The sequence below is a fragment of the Salmo salar genome, chromosome 21 (genome assembly GCF_965601325.2).
Source record: "Salmo salar chromosome 21, fSalSal1, whole genome shotgun sequence".
Lineage (NCBI taxonomy): Eukaryota > Metazoa > Chordata > Actinopteri > Salmoniformes > Salmonidae > Salmo > Salmo salar.
Window position 1 is genome coordinate 59,247,071 of NC_138311.1, and position 22,590 is coordinate 59,269,660.

General features: G+C 47.5%; 2 protein-coding genes across 2 annotated transcripts in view; one reads left to right on the forward strand and one right to left on the reverse strand.

The window, feature by feature from the left end:
- LOC106582581 (collagen alpha-2(VI) chain) overlaps positions 1-6,203 on the forward strand; it is a 45,668-nt gene extending 39,465 nt beyond the window's left edge. The window contains exons 25-33 of the mRNA XM_082967271.1: positions 45-107; positions 254-289; positions 1,829-1,874; positions 2,403-2,555; positions 2,757-2,851; positions 2,947-3,054; positions 3,227-3,479; positions 5,036-5,074; positions 5,244-6,203. Of these exons, the coding sequence (XP_082823397.1) occupies positions 45-107; positions 254-289; positions 1,829-1,874; positions 2,403-2,555; positions 2,757-2,851; positions 2,947-3,054; positions 3,227-3,479; positions 5,036-5,074; positions 5,244-5,848 (1,398 nt within the window). The 3' untranslated portion in view covers positions 5,849-6,203. The remainder of the gene's footprint in view (positions 1-44; positions 108-253; positions 290-1,828; positions 1,875-2,402; positions 2,556-2,756; positions 2,852-2,946; positions 3,055-3,226; positions 3,480-5,035; positions 5,075-5,243) is intronic.
- Positions 6,204-14,438: 8,235 nt separating this feature from the next.
- On the reverse strand, positions 14,439-21,672 carry tmem169b (transmembrane protein 169b). The gene is made up of 3 exons (XM_082967272.1): positions 21,561-21,672; positions 18,647-20,088; positions 14,439-15,974 (listed from the first exon to the last, which is right to left on the reverse strand). The coding sequence occupies exons 2-3, from the start codon at positions 18,915-18,917 to the stop codon at positions 15,328-15,330; spliced, it is 918 nt and encodes a 305-aa protein (XP_082823398.1). The 5' UTR covers positions 18,918-20,088; positions 21,561-21,672; the 3' UTR covers positions 14,439-15,327.
- Between the last annotated feature and the right edge of the window lie 918 nt (positions 21,673-22,590).

The following is a 22,590-nucleotide window of genomic DNA, read 5'->3' on the forward strand; positions in this document are numbered from 1 at the left end:
TTTGGGCTCACTGAAGAACCCGTCTTTGTGTTATTGTTGTCCAGGGACATCCAGGTCAACAGGGAGTGAATGGGAGGAGAGGACCCAGAGGAGGCCGTGGGGCGCCTGTAAGTATGGTACCACAGGACACTCATCACCGGCTGCCTGCGTTACTCAGACGCTTGTCAGACAGTTCAACGACAGAAGAACATTATACTCACTGTTCAAGCTCCCCTTAATGTCTGTTTATCGATCGATACGCTTTTTCTTACAGGGTAATCCTGGACCAGAGGGAGACCCTGGCCTTTCTGTAAGTCAACTGTATGAACCTTATATATATATATAAAAAAATCCTAATATGAAGAGGTTCAATCTGTTTCTGGAGAGTCATATCTGTTTAATTATACTGATCAATAATACTACTGATCTGATCCTATAGAGTCATATCTGTTCAATAATACTACTGATCAATAATACTACTGATCAATAATACTACTGATCACTACCTACTGATCTGATCCTATAGAGTCATATCTGATTAATTATACTACTGATCAATAATACTACGATCAATAATACTCCTGATCAATAATATTACTGATCTGATCCTATAGTGTCATATCTGTTTAATAATACAACTGGTCAATAATACTACTGATCAATAATACTACTGATCAATTATACTACTGATCAATAATACTACTGATCAATAATACTACTGATCTGATCCTATAGAGTCATATCTGATCAATAATACTACTGATCTGATCCTATAGTGTCATATCTGTTCAATAATACTACTGATCAATAATACTACTGATCTGATCCTATAGAGTCATATCTGTTTAATTATACTACTGATCAATAATACTACTGATCAATAATACTACTGATCAATAATACTACTGATCTGATCCTATAGAGGCATATCTGATCAATAATACTACTGATCAATAATACCACTGATCTGATCCTATAGAGTCATATCTGTTTAATTATACTACTGATCAATAATACTACTGATCAATAATACTACTGATCTAATCCTATAGTCATATCTGTTTAATTATACTACTGATCAATAACACTGCTGATCTGATCCTATAGTGTCATATCTGTTTAATCAAATCAAATGGTATTTGTCACATGCGCCGAATACAACAGGTGTAGTAGACCTCACAGTGAAATGCTGAATACAACAGGTGTAGTAGACCTTACAGTGAAATGCTGAATACAACAGGTGTAGTAGACCTTACAGTGAAATGCTGAATACAACAGGTGTAGTAGACCTCACAGTGAAATGCTGAATACAACAGGTGTAGGTAGACCTCACAGTGAAATGCTGAATACAACAGGTGTAGTAGACCTTACAGTGAAATGCTGAATACAACAGGTGTAGGTAGACCTCACAGTGAAATACTTACAAGCCCTTAACCAACAATACAGTTTTAAGAAAATCCCCCCCAAAAGTCAAAGATAAGAATAACAAATAATTAAAGAGCAGCAGTAAATAACATGTCAGGGATGTTCTTGGGCTCAGGGGCTATGGTGGTCTGCTTGAAACATGTTAGCATTACAGACTCAGACAGGGAGAGGTTGAAAATGTCAGGGAAGGCACTTGCCAGTTGGTCAGCGAATGTTCTGAGTACACGTCCTGGTAATCCGTCTGGCCCTGCGGCCTTGTGAATGTTGACCTGTTTAAAGGTCTTACTCACATCGGCTACTGAGAGCGTGATCACACAGTCATCCTGAACAGCTGGTGCTCTCATGCATAATAATACTACTGACCTGTTCCTGTTGTGTCTGTTTGTATTTGTTTATAATACTGATCTGATCTGCTTTGATTTAGGACTGTGATGTGATGAGCTACATCAGAGAGACATGTGGTTGTTGTGGTAAGTGATGATGATTTAGGACTGTGATGTCATGAGGTAAGTGATGATGATTTAGGACTGTGATGTCATGAGGTTGTTGTGGTGATGATTTAGGACTGTGATGTCATGAGGTAAGCGATGATGATTTAGGACTGATGTCATGAGGTAAGCGATGATGATTTAGGACTGTGATGTCATGAGGTAAGTGGTGATGATTTAGGACTGTGATGTCATGAGGTAAGTGGTGATGATTTAGGACTGTGATGTCATGAGGTAAGTGATGATGATTTAGGACTGTGATGTCATGAGGTAAGCGATGATGATTTAGGACTGCGATGTCATGAGGTTGTTGTGGGTAAGCTGATGATGATATCCGGGTATGTAGTCTTCTATGTGTAGATACGCCAAATAGAATTTCCCCTCGAGGGACTATGACGTTGTATCGAATTGACAGACATTTTGGTGGATATGATACGTGTGAAGATTTAAAACCGTGCAAGTTTCCAACGCTGTTCCTAACTCATCCTGTTTCTGTGTTGCCCCCTGCAGACTGTGAGAAGAGATGCGGGGCGCTGGACATTGTGTTTGTGATTGACAGCTCAGAGTCGGTGGGTCTGACCAACTTCACCCTGGAGAAAAACTTTGTCATCACCACCATCAACAGGCTGGGATCCATGGCAACACACCCGCATTCAGAGACAGGTAAAAGATTACCTCTTTAGGTACAGCCCTTTCTAAACTACCTGTGGGGACAGACTGGTTTCAAACCTGCATGGGTCTGCTGAGCTAAAGCCTAAGGAATAAAGTCTCTTGGACGATTACGCATCACGTCAGCACGGTTCACCAAAACCACTTCTGGTTGACGTGTACAGACATTCTCATAGATCCCTCGTCTCTCCTCAGGAACCAGGGTTGGCGTTGTGCAGTACAGTCACAACGGGACCTTCGAGGCCATCCGACTTAACGACTCCAACATAGACTCCATCGCTGCCTTCAAGGTACGCTGATAAGCTGGTTCAGTGACTGGCATTACCCCCGCAAGCTAATGCCTTTAGCTCAGCAGGCTATAACAGTCTCCATCTCTGACTTGTAGGTGGCTGTGAAGAACCTCCAGTGGATAGCCGGGGGAACCTGGACTCCCTCCGCTCTGAAGTTTGCCTACGACCACCTGATCAGGGACAGCCGACGGACCAGAGCCAAGGTGTGTTGTGAACCACTTAGCCAGCCTATGATTATGTGTGTTCTTGCTATACAGTATCTATGGGTTTCCGAGGCCTGGCTAAATAATCTGTAACAATGGTTGCTGCTACCCCCCATGTGGAAGGGAAAGGGGAACTCCGTCTTGCTGCGGCCTAACACTCCATTCTCAACAGGTGTCGGTCGTCGTCATCACGGACGGACGCTTCGACCCGCGGGATGACGACTCTCTGCTGACCTACCTCTGCAACGACTCCAGCGTGGACGTGAACGCCATCGGGGTCGGGGATATGTTCGACCGGGAGGGACAGCACGAGAGCCTCGAGTCCATCGCATGCCAGAGGCATGATCGCGTGACAGGGATGACACGTTTCGCTGACCTGGTGGCGGATAACTTTATAGACAGGATGGAGTCCGTGCTCTGCCCCGGTGAGACTATTATTAATATAAGTGTATCTCCTAAAGCAAGAGATGGTGTCTTAAGACATGTCAACATTGGCCCCCCCGAGTGGCACAGCGGTCTACGGCAATGCTTGAGGCGTCACTACAGACCAAGGTTCGATCCCGGGCTGTGTCGCAGCCGGCTGCGACCGGGAGACCCATGAAGCGGTGCACAATTGGCCCAGCGTCGTCCGGGTTAGGGGAGGGTTTGGCCGGATGTTCTTGTCCCATCGCGCTCTAGTTAGACTGGGTTAAGCAGGCAATGTGTCAAGAAGCAGTGCGACTTGGCAGGGTCGTGTTTCGGAGGACGCATGGCTCTCGACCTTCCCCTCTCCTGATTCCATACGGGAGTAGCAGCGATTTGACTAACTGCCAATTGGATACCATGAAATTGGGGAGAAAAAGGTGTAAAATTATAATAAAACGCGTCAACATCCTCGTGCTGTACTGACCATTGGTAAGTGGTGAGACTCAGACTGGTGCTACTAGAGCAGGACATGATGGGTGTCTCAGACAGGACGTGATGGGTGTCTCAGACAGGACGTGATGGGTGTCTCAGACAGGACGTGATGGGTGTCTCAGACAGGACGTGATGGGTGTCTCAGACAGGACGTGATGGGTGTCTGAGACAGGACGTGATGGGTGTCTCAGACAGGACGTGATGGGTGTCTCAGACAGGACGTGATGGGTGTCTCAGACAGGAAGTGATGGGTGTCTCAGACAGGACATGATGGGTGTCTTAGACAGGACGTGATGGGTGTCTCTGACTGGTGTTACTAGACTAGATCAGGACGGGATGGGTGTCTCAGACAGGACAAGATGGGTGTCTCAGACAGGACGTGATGGGTGTCTCAGACAGGACAAGATGGGTGTCTCAGACAGGATGTGATGGGTGTCTCAGACAGGACGTGATGGGTGTCTCAGACAGGACGTGATGGGTGTCTCAGACAGGACGTGATGGGTGTCTCAGACAGGAAGTGATGGGTGTCTCAGACAGGACATGATGGGTGTCTTAGACAGGACGTGATGGTGTCTCTGACTGGTGTTACTAGACTAGAGCAGGACATGATGGATGTCTCAGACAGGACGTGATGGGTGTCTCAGACAGGACAAGATGGGTGTCTCAGACTGGACGTGATGGTGTCTCTGACTGGTGTTACTAGACTAGAGCAGGACATGATGGTGTCTCTGACTGGTGTTACTAGACTAGAGCAGGACATGATGGTGTCTCTGACTGGTGTTACTAGACTAGAGCAGGACGTGATGGGTGTCTCAGACAGGACGTGATGGGTGTCTCAGACAGGATGTGATGGGTGTCTCAGACAGGATGTGATGGGTGTCTCAGACAGGATGTGATGGGTGTCTCAGACAGGACGTGATGGGTGTCTCAGACAGGACGTGATGGGTGTCTCAGACAGGACGTGATGGGTGTCTCAGACAGGACGTGATGGGTGTCTCAGACAGGACGTCTCAGACTCAGTCAAGAGCTTGTAATGCCACCACCAATTGTGGGTAGAACCTAACTTTTTTCATTTCTCTTCTAGAGCCCATTATTGTTTGCCCTGACTTGCCCTGCGTAACAGGTAAGCTTTTACTTGCTACTGTATACTCTATTGTCATTGGACAAGATTAGTCTTTCATCCGAGTTATATTGTCTGACAAAATTGGTCAATTTGTACTACATTATACAGTAATGATAAGGTTTCAAACTAAACTATATGACTGAGCGTTTATTGACTTTGCCTTCATCAGAACCAGAGGTGGCACAGTGTATTGACAGACCTGTAGATCTCGTTTTCCTTCTGGACGGTTCTGAGCGTCTTGGTCATGAGAACTTCGACCAAGTCCGTGACTTCGTCCAGCACTTGGCGAACCACCTGACGTTGGCGCGAAACAAGAACGACGGCCATGGAGCCCGCATGGCGCTGCTGCAGTACGGAGGAGAAAATGAGCATCACCTGGCCTTTCATATGACCCACGACCTTCCGTCCATCCTAGAGGGTCTGGCCAGCATGGACTATCATGACATGTCTTCTTCTGTGGTGGGGGCGGCCATCTCGCACACCGTAGACCACGTCCTGATGCGGCTCAACGTCCGCCAGACCAGACCCCACGCCGAGCTCAACTTCGTCTTCATGACTGACGGCGTCACCGGGACGAAGGGGCTGGAGGAGGCGGTCGACGCCATGCGAAACAAGCAGGCAGTCTCCACGGTGATCGCCATGGGGACCGACGTGGAACAGGAAGTGTTGGAGAAGCTGGCCTTAAAGGACCAGTACGCCATCTTTAAAGGAACAGACTTCTCTGAGCTCAACAAGCACAGCTTCCTAGATCGGCTCCTTCAGTGGGTCTGTTAGAGGGGAAATTTTGATTTGGAATGTCATGTTTATGGATTTCACTGTTTTAAAAGGATTGAGGTCAAGTTAATGTTGATAATTAATGGATTAGGGTTAGTTTGAGGGTTAGGGTGTAAAGGTTGTTTATGGGTTAGTGTAAGGGTGTATATTGCCCTCATTGAGATCATCCATGTCTGCATTTGGTTTACCATCAAGTGAAACCTCAAGCATAAGCAATAGTCAATACAAGGATCAGTCACAGGGCTGTTTGTTTATGTTTCAATCGATTTTTTGCAGAATATTGTAATAATTACGTACAAACTGGATATGTTTTATAAGAATTCATTAAAGAAATGTAAGTACTGTTTAGCAAACATTTAGAGTGATGGACGGCTAAATCTGTACTTCTCCTTCCTCCTCCTCCTCCTCCTCCTCCTCCTCCTCCTTGTCTTCTACCTCACACCATGTCCATCTGGACAGGTAGAGAAGAAGAACCAACATCACACCACACACAAGTGAGGTAGAGCGTCCATACAATACTGCAGCAAAGGTAACACTTATTACCAAGTCGTCCACATGTCCAGTATCGTACAACACAGGAGCTGCTGCCACTTCTCTTTTCCTCAGCAGTCAGGAACTGAGGACAGAATCAAGCTCCAGTCAGGGTTGATCAGTCACGAGGACAGAATCAAGCTCCAGTCAGGGTTGATCAGTCAGGAGGACAGAATCAAGCTCCAGTCAGGGTTGATCAGTCACGAGGACAGAATCAAGCTCCAGTCAGGGTTGATCAGTCAGGAGGACAGAATCAAGCTCCAGTCAGGGTTGATCAGTCACGAGGACAGAATCAAGCTCCAGTCAGGGTTGATCAGTCACGAGGACAGAATCAAGCTCCAGTCAGGGTTGATCAGTCAGGAGGACAGAATCAAGCTTCAGTCAGGATTGATCAGTCAAATGAGACTAACTGCTAGGATGAAGTTAAGGAACAGCTAGAATAAAGATAAAGTAACAACTAGGCTGAAGATAAAGGAACAGCCATTGGTACTGGGGGATGTGGTAACTACCTGGAACAGCCATTGGTACTGGGGGATGTGGTAACTACCTGGAACAGCCATTGGTACTGGGGGATGTGGTAACTACCTGGAATAGCCATTGGTACTGGGGGATGGGGATGTGGTAACTACCTGGAACAGCCATTGGTACTGGGGGATGGGGATGTGGTAACTACCTGGAACAGCCATTGGTACTGGGGGATGTGGTAACTACCTGGAACAGCCATTGGTACTGGGAGTTGGGGATGTGGTAACTACCTGGAACAGCCATTGGTACTGGGAGTTGGGGATGTGGTAACTACCTGGAACAGCCATTGGTACTGGGAGTTGGGGATGTGGTAACTACCTGGAACAGCCATTGGTACTGGGAGTTGGGGATGTGGTAACTACCTGGAACAGCCATTGGTACTGGGAGTTGGGGATGTGGTAACTACCTGGAACAGCCATTGGTACTGGGGGATGTGGTAACTAACTTGGACAACCATTGGTACTGGGGGATGTGGTAACTACCTGGAACAGCCATTGGTACTGGGGGATGTGGTAACTACCTGGAACAGCCATTGGTACTGGGAGTTGGGGATATTGTAATCTTGCTACATGTGGCCATCTTGCTAAATGGAGTTTTTGGAAACGTATGCAACAGTTTGAGCTATTGTAGGAAGTGACGTTGCAGGCTAGCTCAGTGCTGCCCCCTCTTTAGTGGAAGGCCAACCAGGGTACTGCAGACTGCCATTAGCTACTAAATTATTCGCAGAACTTCGTCTGTGTGTGATTTTAAAGTAAATCGGTTCAAAGAGATACATCTGATGAAATAGAAGCAAGTATTGGTGCCATGATTATGTTGGGAAAAAATGGTATATCCACAAATATTGACCACGAACACTGCCATAGTCCTAATGGGGGATCAAAATATCGTCAAAACAAAAATGAGCTTTTTGGTTGAAATTTAAGGTTAGGGTTAGACATAACATTAACAGTGTGGTTAAGGTTAGGTTTAAAATCAGATTTTAAAAAGAGACATTTTAGAAATAGGCAGGGTTTAGCCATAATTATGACTGGCCTACCACTGACAACACACCAGTGGAAGGCCTGTTCACCGACAACGAGGAGACAGCAAATAGGGAGGAGGTTCAGAGACCTGGTGGTAGGACCTGATCAGAGACCTGGTGGTAGGACCTGATCAGAGACCTGGTGGTAGGACCTGATCAGAGACCTGGTGGTAGGACCTGATCAGAGACCTGGTGGTAGGACCTGATCAGAGACCTGGTGGTAGGACCTGATCAGAGACCTGGTGGTAGGACCTGATCAGAGACCTGGTGGTAGGACCTGATCAGAGACCTGGTGGTAGGACCTGATCAGAGACCTGGTGGTAGGACCTGATCAGAGACCTGGCGGTAGGACCTGATCAGAGACCTGGTGGTAGGACCTGATCAGAGACCTGGTGGTAGGACCTGATCAGAGACCTGGCGGTAGGACCTGATCAGAGACCTGGTGGTAGGACCTGATCAGAGACCTGGTGGTAGGACCTGATCAGAGGCCTGGTGGTAGGACCTGATCAGAGACCTGGTGGTAGGACCTGATCAGAGACCTGGTGGTAGGACCTGATCAGAGGCCTGGTGGTAGGACCTGATCAGAGACCTGGTGGTAGGACCTGATCAGAGACCTGGCGGTAGGACCTGATCAGAGACCTGGTGGTAGGACCTGATCAGAGACCTGGTGGTAGGACCTGATCAGAGACCTGGCGGTAGGACCTGATCAGAGACCTGGCGGTAGGACCTGATCAGAGACCTGGTGGTAGGACCTGATCAGAGACCTGGTGGTAGGACCTGATCAGAGGCCTGGTGGTAGGACCTGATCAGAGGCCTGGTGGTAGGACCTGATCAGAGACCTGGCAGTGTGGTGCCAGGACAACAACCTCTCCCTCAATGTGAGCAAGATGAAGGAGCTGATCATGGACTACAGGAAATGGAGGGTGGCAAGCGGTACCGGAGCGCCAAGTCTAGGTCGAAGAGGCTCCTTAACAGCTTCTACCCCCCAAGCAATAAGACTCCTGAACAATGAATCAAATGGCCACCCGGACTATTGCACATTGATACCCCAACCCTCCCTTTGTTTTTACACTGCTGCTACTTGCTGTTTATTATTTATGCATAGTCACTTTACCCTTACAAATGACCTCGACTAACCTGTACCCCCGCACACTGACTCTGTACCGGTACCCCCTGTATATAGCCTCCACATTGACTCTGTACCGTAATACCCTGTATATAGCCTCCACATTGACTCTGTACCGTAATACCCTGTATATAGCCTCCACATTGACTCTGTACCGGTACCCCCTGTATATAGCCTCCACATTGACTCTGTACCGGTACCCCCTGTATATAGCCTCCACATTGACTCTGTACCGTAATACCCTGTATATAGCCTCCACATTGACTCTGTACCGGTACCCCCTGTATATAGCCTCCACATTGACTCTGTACCGTAATACCCTGTATATAGCCTCCACATTGACTCTGTACCATAATACCCTGTATATAGCCTCCACATTGACTCTGTACCGGTACCCCCTGTATATAGCCTCCACATTGACTCTGTACCGGTACCCCTGTATATAACCTCCACATTGACTCTGTACCGGTACCCCCTGTATATAGCCTCCACATTGACTCTGTACCGGTACCCCCTGTATATAGCCTCCACATTGACTCTGTACCGTAATACCCTGTATATAGCCTCCACATTGACTCTGTACCGGTACCCCCTGTATATAGCCTCCACATTGACTCTGTACCGGTACCCCCTGTATATAGCCTCCACATTGACTCTGTACCGTAATACCCTGTATATAGCCTCCACATTGACTCTGTACCGGTACCCCCTGTATATAGCCTCCACATTGACTCTGTACCGTAATACCCTGTATATAGCCTCCACATTGACTCTGTACCGGTACCCCCTGTATATAGCCTCCACATTGACTCTGTACCGGTACCCCCTGTATATAGCCTCCACATTGACTCTGTACCGGTACCCCCTGTATATAGCCTCCACATTGACTCTGTACCGGTACCCCCTGTATATAGCCTCCACATTGACTCTGTACTGGTACCCCTTGTATATAGCCTCCACATTGACTCTGTACCGGTACTCCCTGTATATAGCCTCCACATTGACTCTGTACCGGTACCCCCTGTATATAGCCTCCACATTGACTCTGTACCGGTACCCCCTGTATATAGCCTCCACATTGACTCTGTACCATAATACCCTGTATATAGCCTCCACATTGACTCTGTACCGGTACCCCCTGTATATAGCCTCCACATTGACTCTGTACCGTAATACCCTGTATATAGCCTCCACATTGACTCTGTACCGGTACCCCCTGTATATAGCCTCCACATTGACTCTGTACCGGTACCCCCTGTATATAGCCTCCACATTGACTCTGTACCGGTACCCCCTGTATATAGCCTCCACATTGACTCTGTACCGGTACCCCCTGTATATAGCCTCCACATTGACTCTGTACTGGTACCCCCTGTATATAGCCTCCACATTGACTCTGTACCGGTACTCCCTGTATATAGCCTCCACATTGACTCTGTACCGGTACCCCCTGTATATAGCCTCCACATTGACTCTGTACCGGTACCCCCTGTATATAGCCTCCACATTGACTCTGTACCGTAATACCCTGTATATAGCCTCCACATTGACTCTGTACCGGTACCCCCTGTATATAGCCTCCACATTGACTCTGTACCGGTACCCCCTGTATATAGCCTCCACATTGACTCTGTACCATAATACCCTGTATATAGCCTCCACATTGACTCTGTACCGGTACCCCCTGTATATAGCCTCCACATTGACTCTGTACCGTAATACCCTGTATATAGCCTCCACATTGACTCTGTACTGGTACCCCCTGTATATAACCTCCACATTGACTCTGTACCGGTACCCCCTGTATATAGCCCCCACATTGACTCTGTACCGTAATACCCTGTAAATAGCCTCCACATTGACTCTGTACCGTAATACCCTGTATATAGCCTCCACACTGACTCTGTACCGTAATACCCTGTATATAGCCTCCACATTGACTCTGTACCGTAATACCCTGTATATAGCCTCCACATTGACTCTGTACCGGTACCCCCTGTATATAGCCTCCACATTGACTCTGTACCGGTACCCCCTGTATATAGCCTCCACATTGACTCTGTACCGTAATACCCTGTATATAGCCTCCACATTGACTCTGTACCGGTACCCCCTGTATATAGCCTCCACATTGACTCTGTACCGGTACCCCCTGTATATAGCCTCCACATTGACTCTGTACCATAATACCCTGTATATAGCCTCCACATTGACTCTGTACCGGTACCCCCTGTATATAGCCTCCACATTGACTCTGTACCGGTACCCCCTGTATATAGCCTCCACATTGACTCTGTACCGTAATACCCTGTATATAGCCTCCACATTGACTCTGTACTGGTACCCCCTGTATATAACCTCCACATTGACTCTGTACCGGTACCCCCTGTATATAGCCCCCACATTGACTCTGTACCGTAATACCCTGTAAATAGCCTCCACATTGACTCTGTACCGTAATACCCTGTATATAGCCTCCACACTGACTCTGTACCGTAATACCCTGTATATAGCCTCCACATTGACTCTGTACCGGTACCCCCTGTATATAGCCTCGGTATTGTTATTTTATTATGTTACTTTTTTAAACTTGAGTTTATTTAGCAAATATTTTCTTAAAACTGCATTGTTGGTTAAGGGCTTGTATGTGGTGCATGTGACAAATACAATTTGATTAGCCACTGTACACTATCCACACTGATTTCTTTACTTAAGCATGGAGACCAGGGTCTTTCAACAGGGAGCCCTGCATGTTTTTATTTAACTAGGCAAGTCAGTTAAGAACAAATTCTTATTTAGAATGACGGCCTACCAGGGAACAGTGGGTTAAACTGCCTTGTTCAGGGGGCAGAACGACAGATTTTTTACCTTGTCAGCTCTGGGGATTCGATCTAGCAACCTTTCAGATACTGGCCCAACGCTCTAACCACTAGGCTACCCTGCCGCCCCTGCATAGACCAGGGTCTTTCACAAGGGAGCCCTGCATATACTGTACATAAGACATAACCTAATCCAATATAAAACCAGTCAAATGCAGCACAACACAAATATTCAAGAAAAACAGTTGCATTCCTCAATAAGAAGGTTCCCAATCAATATTTAAATTGCCCGAGCAGCACCAGAACATCCAATTGTAAGGTATTTTGTAGTTGGTTCCAGCAATGAGTTGCTTTAAAACTAAAAGCGGATTTACCTAGTTCGGTGGAGACCTGAGGAACCTCAAGAGTTAACCAAATGGGTTTCCATGGCCGAGCAGCCGCACACAAGCATAAGATCACCATTCGCAATGCCAAGCGTCGGCTCATCGCCATTGGACTCTGGAGCAGTGGGAACGCTTTATCCTAAGTGATGAATCACACTTCACCATCTGCCAGTCCGACGGACGAATCGGGGTTTGGCAGATGCCAGAGAACGCTTTCTGCCCCAATGCATAATGCCAACTGTAAAGTTTGGTGGAGGAGGGAAAATGGTCTGGGACCATTCTTCATGGTTCGGGCCCCTTAGTTCCAGTGAAGGGAAATCTTAACGCTACAACATACAATGACATTCTAGATGATTCTGTGCTTCCAACTTTGTGCCAACAGTTTGGGGAAGGCCCTTTTACTGTTTCAGCATGACAATGCCCCCGTGCGCAAAGCGAGGTCCATACAGAAATGGTTTGTCGAGATCGGTGTGGAAGAACTTGACTGGCCTGCACAGAGCCCTGACCTCAACCCCATAGAACACCTTTGGGATGAATTGGAACACCGACTGAGAGCCAGGCCTAATCACCCAACATCAGCGCCCGACCTCACTAATGCTTATGGCAGAACGGAAGCAAGTCCCTGCAGCAATGTTCCAACATCTAGTGGAAAGCCTTCCCAGAAGAGTGGAGGCTGTTATAGCAGCAAAAGGGGGGACCAACTCCATATTAATACCCATGATTTTGGAATGAGATGTTAAACGAGCAGGGGTACATGAGATGTTAAACTAGCAGGGGTCCATGAGATGATAAACGAGCAGGGGTCCATGAGATGATAAACCAGCAGGGGTCCATGAGATGATAAACGAGCAGGGGTCCATGATGATAAACGAGCAGGGGTCCATGATGATAAACGAGCAGGGGTCCATAATGATAAACGAGCAGGGGTCCATGATGATAAACGAGCAGGGGTCCATGAGATGATAAACGAGCAGGGGTCCATGAGATGATAAACGAGCAGGGGTCCATGAGATGATAAACGAGCAGGGGTCCATAATGATAAACGAGCAGGGGTCCAAGAGATGATAAACGAGCAGGGGTCCATGAGATGATAAACGAGCAGGGGTCCATGAGATGATAAACGAGCAGGGGTCCATGAGATGATAAACGAGCAGGGGTCCATGAGATGATAAACGAGCAGGGGTCCATGAGATGATAAACGAGCAGGGGTCCAAGAGATGATAAACGAGCAGGGGTCCAAGAGATGATAAACGAGCAGGGGTCCATGAGATGATAAACGAGCAGGGGTCCATGAGATGATAAACGAGCAGGGGTCCATGAGATGATAAACGAGCAGGGGTCCATGAGATGATAAACGAGCAGGGGTCCATGAGATGATAAACGAGCAGGGGTCCATGAGATGATAAACGAGCAGGGGTCCAAGAGATGATAAACGAGCAGGGGTCCATAATGATAAACGAGCAGGGGTCCATAATGATAAACGAGCAGGGGTCCATAATGATAAACGAGCAGGGGTCCATGAGATGATAAATGAGCAGGGGTCCATGAGATGATAAACGAGCAGGGGTCCATGAGATGATAAACGAGCGGGGGTCCATGAGATGATAAACGAGCAGGGGTCCATGAGATGATAAACGAGCAGGGGTCCATGAGATGATAAACGAGCAGGGGTCCATGAGATGATAAACGAGCAGGGGTCCATGAGATGATAAACGAGCAGGGGTCCATGAGATGATAAACGAGCAGGGGTCCATGATGATAAACGAGCAGGGGTCCATGATGATAAACGAGCAGGGGTCCATGAGATGATAAACGAGCAGGGGTCCATGAGATGATAAACGAGCAGGGGTCCATGAGATGATAAACGAGCAGGGGTCCATGAGATGATAAACGAGCAGGGGTCCATGATGATAAACGAGCAGGGGTCCATGAGATGATTAACGAGCAGGGGTCCATGAGATGATAAACGAGCAGGGGTCCATGAGATGATAAACGAGCAGCGGTCCATGAGATGATAAACGAGCAGGGGTCCATGAGATGATAAACGAGCAGGGGTCCATGAGATGATAAACGAGCAGGGGTCTATGAGATGATAAACGAGCAGGAGTGCACATACTTTTGGTCATGTAGTGTACCTAATAATCATAACGCTAGAACATTAAAACGTGACAAAATGACCCCACTGTTGAACTGTGAAAATGATTCAGGTTTTATTTCCATACATTTTATCTCATGGTGAGCAACAAACATGATGTGAAGAGTGAGTGAACAACACACACACACACACACACACAAACCTTTATATAGAGAACAGAGGTACGGACCAAAATCCTTCAAATCTTAATTCTACATTCTTGTCTGCTGAATGAATGCCCCAGAGTTCTTTCCCACCCTACCACAGCATTAAATGTCATCTCTTCAACCCGAAAGAGAGAAAGGTAAAGTATTATTTCATGCAGGTACATTAGATATTAAAAAAAAAAGGTAACTTCCTGCCTGTCTTATCGAGTATTTCAGTGCAACAGTTTTTCCAACAGAAATCGATCAATATGTTTGATAAATAGGTCTTGTGTTTGATCCTCTGTGTCGTATACAGTAAACTTTCGGCAGTATTTTAGCAACCCTTCATGTTCATCAGTACATTTAATTTAAACATATTTTAATAACCCCGTCCTATGATACAAAACATCTATTTACAACACTTACAGCTGAACTAGCTAGTGGTTGAAATATTCAAATAAATAAATAAAAAATTAAAAAACATTTAAAACATAACAACAACATGGTGATTGGAACAATAAGCACAGAGTTCACTTCGATAAACAACCAGTCAGAATGCGAGGTTAGATAAACTAGTAACGAGTGTAAGTTAAACCAATAAATCAGCTTTTTTGATGATATTCAACAAACAAAAAAATTGTGAAAGTATGACAACTATGTGAGTTTGTGTGTTTGTGTTCATGACGCCAGTGCAGAGTTATATTCATTAGTAGGTACACCATTGCAAAAGACAAGTTCAGGTAGTAATAACCTGTTTCGATCCGTTTTCTTCCTAGTGAACACAACATCCAGTCTCACACGGAGGACGTCTGAGCATCCTCGCCGGGGACCTTGTTATTCCCTTGCATGCTCCCTGAGAAGTTGTCAGAATCCAGAAGCTCCACGATACTATATGGAGAACAGTCTTCAAGCCCAAGCTTCCCACAGGCCCAGCCACAGAACCCCTTCTCCAGGTCCCGGACAGACAACCACCACTCACTAAAAACCCAGGAGACCTGCGCCAGGGTGGAATACAGAGCCAGGGACAGAGCCATGGGCATGATTAGCATGGGGTAGAAGACGATGAGGAAAGGGCAGATGGTGATCTTGTGCCAGAATGTTCTCTCCTCGTTGTAGACCAGAAACACGTTGTACCAGGTCAGCGTTCCGTAGTAAAACGAAGTGACGAAGGCGATAAGGAATACCAAGGGAGCACACAATAAACTCCAGAGGATTACATGGGGGCCCTGAAAAACCCCCAAACCGCAGGAACACTTGGAGCCATGGCCCCTCTCACACTCAGCGTCCAGACGTTCTTTAGAGAGGGCCATGTCCCGAAGTTCTCGTTCTGTTAGAGTCACGTGGATGTCTACAACCTGACCTCTCTTCTTCCCTCTGGTGATGGTGCCGGTCAAGGTCACATAACGGCTGTCTGGGGGCATGCTCCTGTCGCTCCAGCCTCCTGGAGACAAACAACAACAACAACAACAACATGACAGAATTCAAAAACATCCACGGAACAGTTCACCAAATACATTTCAGAATGATTCTTCTTTGCATGGAAGTTGGATTTTAGAGGGAAGAGTCAGCTACACATAAAGACATATGGAAACGACCTGTCGTACCATACCAGATATCTGGCACGTTATGGAAACAGCCTGTCGTACCATACCAGATATCTGGCACGTTATGGAAACGACCTGTCGTACCATACCAGATATCTGGCATGTTATGGAAACGCCCAACGATACACCTGTCGTACCATACCAGATATCTGGCACTGTTATGGAAACGACCTGTCGTACCATACCAGATATCTGGCACGTTATGGAAACAACCTGTCGTACCATACCAGATATCTGGCCTGTTATGGAAACGACCTGTCGTACCATACCAGATATCTGGCACGTTATGGAAACAACCTGTCGTACCATAACAGATATCTGGCCTGTTATGGAAACGACCTGTCGTACCATACCAGATATCTGGCCTGTTATGGAAACGACCTGTCGTACCATACCAGATATCTGGCCTGTTATGGAAACGACCTGTCGTACCATACCAGATATCTGGCCTGTTATGGAAACGACCTGTCGTACCATACCAGATATCTGGCCTGTTATGGAAACGACCTGTCGTACCATACCAGATATCTGGCCTGTTATGGAAACGACCTGTCGTACCATACCAGATATCTGGCCTGTTATGGAAACAACCTGTCGTACCATACCAGATATCTGGCCTGTTATGGAAACAGCCTGTCGTACCATACCAGATATCTGGCCTGTTATGGAAACGACCTGTCGTACCATACCAGATATCTGGCCTGTTATGGAAACGACCTGTCGTACCATACCAGATATCTGGCCTGTTATGGAAACAACCTGTCGTACCATACCAGATATCTGGCCTGTTATGGAAACAGCCTGTCGTACCATACCAGATATCTGGCCTGTTATGGAAACAGCCTGTCGTACCATACCAGATATCTGGCCTGTTATGGAAACAACCTGTCGTACCATACCAGATATCTGGCATGTTATGGAAACGACCTGTCGTACCATACCAGATATCTGGCATGTTATGGAAACGACCTGTCGTACCATACCAGATATCTGGCCTGTTATGGAAACAACCTGTCGTACCATACCAGATATCTGGCCTGTTATGGAAACGACCTGTCGTACCATACCAGATATCTGGCCTGTTATGGAAACAGCCTGTCGTACCATACCAGATATCTGGCACGTTATGGAAACAACCCAACGATACACCTGTCGTACCATACCAGATATCTGGCCTGTTATGGAAACGACCTGTCGTACCATACCAGATATCTGGCACATTATGGAAACGACCTGTCGTACCATACCAGATATCTGGCCTGTTATGGAAACAACCCAACGATACACCTGTCGTACCATACCAGATATCTAGCATGTTATGGAAACGACCTGTCGTACCATACCAGATATCTGGCCTGTTATGGAAACAGCCTGTCGTACCATACCAGATATCTGGCACGTTATGGAAACAACCCAACGATACACCTGTCGTACCATACCAGATATCTGGCCTGTTATGGAAACGACCTGTCGTACCATACCAGATATCTGGCACATTATGGAAACGACCTGTCGTACCATACCAGATATCTGGCCTGTTATGGAAACGACCTGTCGTACCATACCAGATATCTGGCACAGTTATGGAAACGACCTGTCGTACCATACCAGATATCTGGCACGTTATGGAAACAACCTGTCGTACCATACCAGATATCTGGCCTGTTATGGAAACGACCTGTCGTACCATACCAGATATCTGGCACATTATGGAAACGACCTGTCGTACCATACCAGATATCTGGCCTGTTATGGAAACGACCTGTCGTACCATACCAGATATCTGGCACATTATGGAAACGACCTGTCGTACCATACCAGATATCTGGCACGTTATGGAAACAACCTGTCGTACCATACCAGATATCTGGCCTGTTATGGAAACGACCTGTCGTACCATACCAGATATCTGGCCTGTTATGGAAACAACCTGTCGTACCATACCAGATATCTGGCCTGTTATGGAAACGACCTGTCGTACCATACCAGATATCTGGCATGTTATGGAAACAACCTGTCGTACCATACCAGTATCTGGCATGTTATGGAAACAACCTGTCGTACCATACCAGATATCTGGCATGTTATGGAAACGACCCAACGATACACCTGTCGTACCATACCAGATATCTGGCACGTTATGGAAACGACCTGTCGTACCATACCAGATATCTGGCACGTTATGGAAACAACCTGTCGTACCATACCAGATATCTGGCCTGTTATGGAAACGACCTGTCGTACCATACCAGATATCTGGCCTGTTATGGAAACGACCTGTCGTACCATACCAGATATCTGGCACGTTATGGAAACAACCTGTCGTACCATACCAGATATCTGGCCTGTTATGGAAACGACCTGTCGTACCATACCAGATATCTGGCATGTTATGGAAACGACCTGTCGTACCATACCAGATATCTGGCCTGTTATGGAAACGACCCAACGATACACCTGTCGTACCATACCAGATATCACGTCTTTTCCCATACCACTGATGTCTCACCTTCGCCGGTGGGTGTGTTGAGGAACTTGGCCCCTTCCTCTGTGCTCCTCTCGCCACCTCCCTCCTCTCCCCCTTGCTCCTCCCCGGGCCCCCTCTCATTGTCTGAGCGATACACAATGATGGACTCAGGTCTGGGCTCCTTCCTCTTCCTCTTCCTCCGGTTGGCGGAGCCCACCTCGATGTGGTTTCCCGATGCCTCGGACACGTCCGACTGGAGGGAGATGAGCTGGGGGCTGTTACCCCCACTGGGTTGGGGATCTGCCTGGGCCATACTGACTGACTAAGGGGAAAGATCACTGCTGCTACCTCACACTCCAAACCCCAAGGTGCATGAGTTGAGGAGAAAACTGAAGTAGAGAAGAGATTCAGCAACTCTTGGAGGATAACGGAAGTCAATAAAACATACTGACTCACGCCTGACTGGGCCTGGGACACCTCTCTAGGCCTTACCTCCTGCCTGGGCCTGGGACACCTCTCTAGGCCTTACCTCCTGCCTGGGGCTGGGACACCTCTCTAGGCCTTACCTCCTGCCTGGGGCTGGGACACCTCTCTAGGCCTTACCTCCTGCCTGGGACTGGGACACCTCTCTAGGCCTTACCTCCTGCCTGGGCCTGGGACACCTCTCTAGGCCTTACCTCCTGCCTGGGACACCTCTCTAGGCCTTACCACCTGACTGGGACACCTCTCTAGGCCTTACCTCCTGCCTGGGCCTGGGACACCTCTCTAGGCCTTACCTCCTGCCTGGGGCTGGGACACCTCTCTAGGCCTTACCTCCTGCCTGGGGCTGGGACACCTCTCTAGGCCTTACCTCCTGCCTGGGGCTGGGACACCTCTCTAGGCCTTACCTCCTGCCTGGGCCTGGGACACCTCTCTAGGCCTTACCTCCTGCCTGGGACTGGGACACCTCTCTAGGCCTTACCTCCTGCCTGGGACACCTCTCTAGGCCTTACCTCCTGCCTGGGCCTGGGACACCTCTCTAGGCCTTACCTCCTGCCTGGGACTGGGACACCTCTCTAGGCCTTACCTCTTGCCTGGGACACCTCTCTAGGCCTTACCACCTGACTGGGACACCTCTCTAGGCCTTACCTCCTGACTGGGACACCTCTCTAGGCCTTACCTCCTGCCTGGGGCTGGAACACCTCTCTAGGCCTTACCTCCTGACTGGGACACCTCTCTAGGCCTTACCTCCTGACTGGGACACCTCTCTAGGCCTTACCTCCTGCCTGGGACACCTCTCTAGGCCTTACCTCCTGCCTGGGACACCTCTCTAGGCCTTACCTCCTGCCTGGGACACCTCTCTATGCCTTACCTCCTGCCTGGGCCTGGGACACCTCTCTAGGCCTTACCTCCTGCCTGGGGCTGGGACTATTGATCACTTGGGAAACAGTGCGGACTACATGTGTCCATTCTGTGTGATAGCAGGTATTCTCAGAAGAAAAGCACTGACAGAATTGAACAAAGGGAGAAAAAACAACCAGAGAACGTTAGGAGTGCTTGGAATATATTTCTACCTCTGTAATGCACACAGTAATAATACTGGGGTTGACCATGTTCTGTTAGAATCTCCACCCGGCACAGCCAGAAGAGGACTGGCCACCCTCATAGCCTGGTTCCTCTCTACCCGGCACAGCCAGAAGAGGACTGGCCACCCCTCATAGCCTGGTTCCTCTCTACCCGGCACAGCCAGAAGAGGACTGGCCACCCCTCATAGCCTGGTTCCTCTCTACCCGGCACAGCCAGAAGAGGACTGGCCACCCCTCATAGCCTGGTTCCTCTCTACCCGGCACAGCCAGAAGAGGACTGGCCACCCCTCATAGCCTGGTTCCTCTCTACCCGGCACAGCCAGAAGAGGACTGGCCACCCCTCATAGCCTGGTTCCTCTCTACCCGGCACAGCCAGAAGAGGACTGGCCACCCCTCATAGCCTGGTTCCTCTCTACCCGGCACAGCCAGAAGAGGACTGGCCACCCCTCATAGCCTGGTTCCTCTCTACCCGGCACAGCCAGAAGAGGACTGGCCACCCCTCATAGCCTGGTTCCTCTCTACCCGGCACAGCCAGAAGAGGACTGGCCACCCCTCATAGCCTGGTTCCTCTCTAGGTTTCTTCCTAGGTTCTGGCCTTTCTAGGGGAGTTTTTCCTAGCCACCCCTCATAGCCTGGTTCCTCTCTAGGTTTCTTCCTAGGTTCTGGCCTTTCTAGGGAGTTTTTCCTAGCCACCCCTCATAGCCTGGTTCCTCTCTAGGTTTCTTCCTAGGTTCCTGCCTTTCTAGGGAGTTTTTCCTAGCCACCGTGCTTCTACACCTGCATTGCTTGCTGTTTGGGGTTTTAGGCTGCGTTTCTGTACAGCACTTTGTGACATCAGCTGATGTAAGAAGGGCTATATAAATACATTTGATTTGATTTTGATTTACACTTCATGTTACTGCATTATTTACTTAAATACACTTATTTTTCGTCTCGATTTATATGCACATTGACAATACCATTTCAATATATATATATATGCCTAGAAAACTACATTTCATATAATTTAATGAATGAAAGGCTTGTCCGATAAGACGGCCAATGCTGTATAAAAGCGTCGACATCATTTTCTGCGGTGGATCACGTCTATCCGACCAATGTACTAATGTAACCTCACCACGGCTTTGACAACGATGGAGCCGTGAAAACCCACCATTACAACATCAGTATATTTTCAACATGGAGGCCACATCATGCATCAATGCATCAGACAAAAGGTTTCCGGTAGATTGTATCAGCGTTAAATGGTAGCGGAGAAACTAACGTAACCGCCAATGTTTTTTTTCCCCCTTTAAATCACATCACACCCAGATATCCCTTATTTTGCCTAAACAAAATACCGGCGGCGTGGAAAAACGTTTGCATTTACACTCAAAGACAATATGTCTTACCTTAAAATGATTTACCACCGAAACGGAGGTATAGTATTTGTGTTATTTTATCCGACAGCCCTTCGATAGAAGTCCGCTCCACACCACTACGCTGTTCACGGATGGAGGCAGGGTTGCCAGGACTGGTACATTTAGTATCCTGATGACCACCCAAATCCAGCACAAAAAGAACGGGAAAATAAACATACAGATGTTTTTCCCACAGGAACAGAGGAGTTATCACATTTAAACAATAAACAATTATCCCATAATGTTACCGAGCCAATTAAGACGGAATATCGTAACTTGTAACTACGATAGACGCGAAATTTGGTTTTCATCAAAATAATAATTATTGCTTACTAAGACATGACTTAATAAACTAATTTGATTATGTCGCAAGAGAAAAGATAATTCGCCTTTATTAAACTGGCCAGATAATTTTCTATCAGTGGATGATTTAACTCATTTGACTGTTCTGATTAAGAAATAAGGCATGAGGGGGGGGGGGGTATGGTGCTAAGGGCTGTTCTTAAACATGACCCAACGTGGAGCGATTAAACAATAAGGTACTGAGGACAGCACCATCATTCGCAGGAGAAAAAGACGGAAGAGTTATCGCGGAAAGAGATGGGGTGCCTTGTGAGGAATCATTAACAAGTGGCTAATCTGCCTTTGCCATGCGTACTATTGCCCAACAATCACTGGATAAAGAAATTAGACTAACTAAAAACACGTATATCCTACCAACGGGACATTAAAAGCTGTAAAATCGTATGTTTCACCGAGTCGTGGCTGAACGACATGAATAACCTACAGCTGGATGGTTATACTCTGTATGGGCAGGACAGAACAGCGGCCTCTGGTAAGACAAGGGGTGGCGGTCTATGTATATTTGTAAACAACAGCTGGTGCTCGATATCTAAGGAAGTCTCGAGGTTTTGCTCGCCTGAGGTAGAGGATCTCATGATAAGCTGTAGACCACACTACCTACCAAGAGAGTTTTCATCTGTATTTTTCATAGCTGTCTACATACCACCATAGACTGATG

Coding starts and splice junctions, on each gene's coding strand:
- tmem169b (XM_082967272.1), bottom strand. CDS start 18,917: ATGGCCCAGGCAGATCCCCAACCCAGTGGGGGTAACAGCCCCCAGCTC. Junction 15,975..18,646: donor CAACACACCCACCGGCGAAG/GTGAGACATCAG, acceptor GTTTGTCTCCAG/GAGGCTGGAGCGACAGGAGC.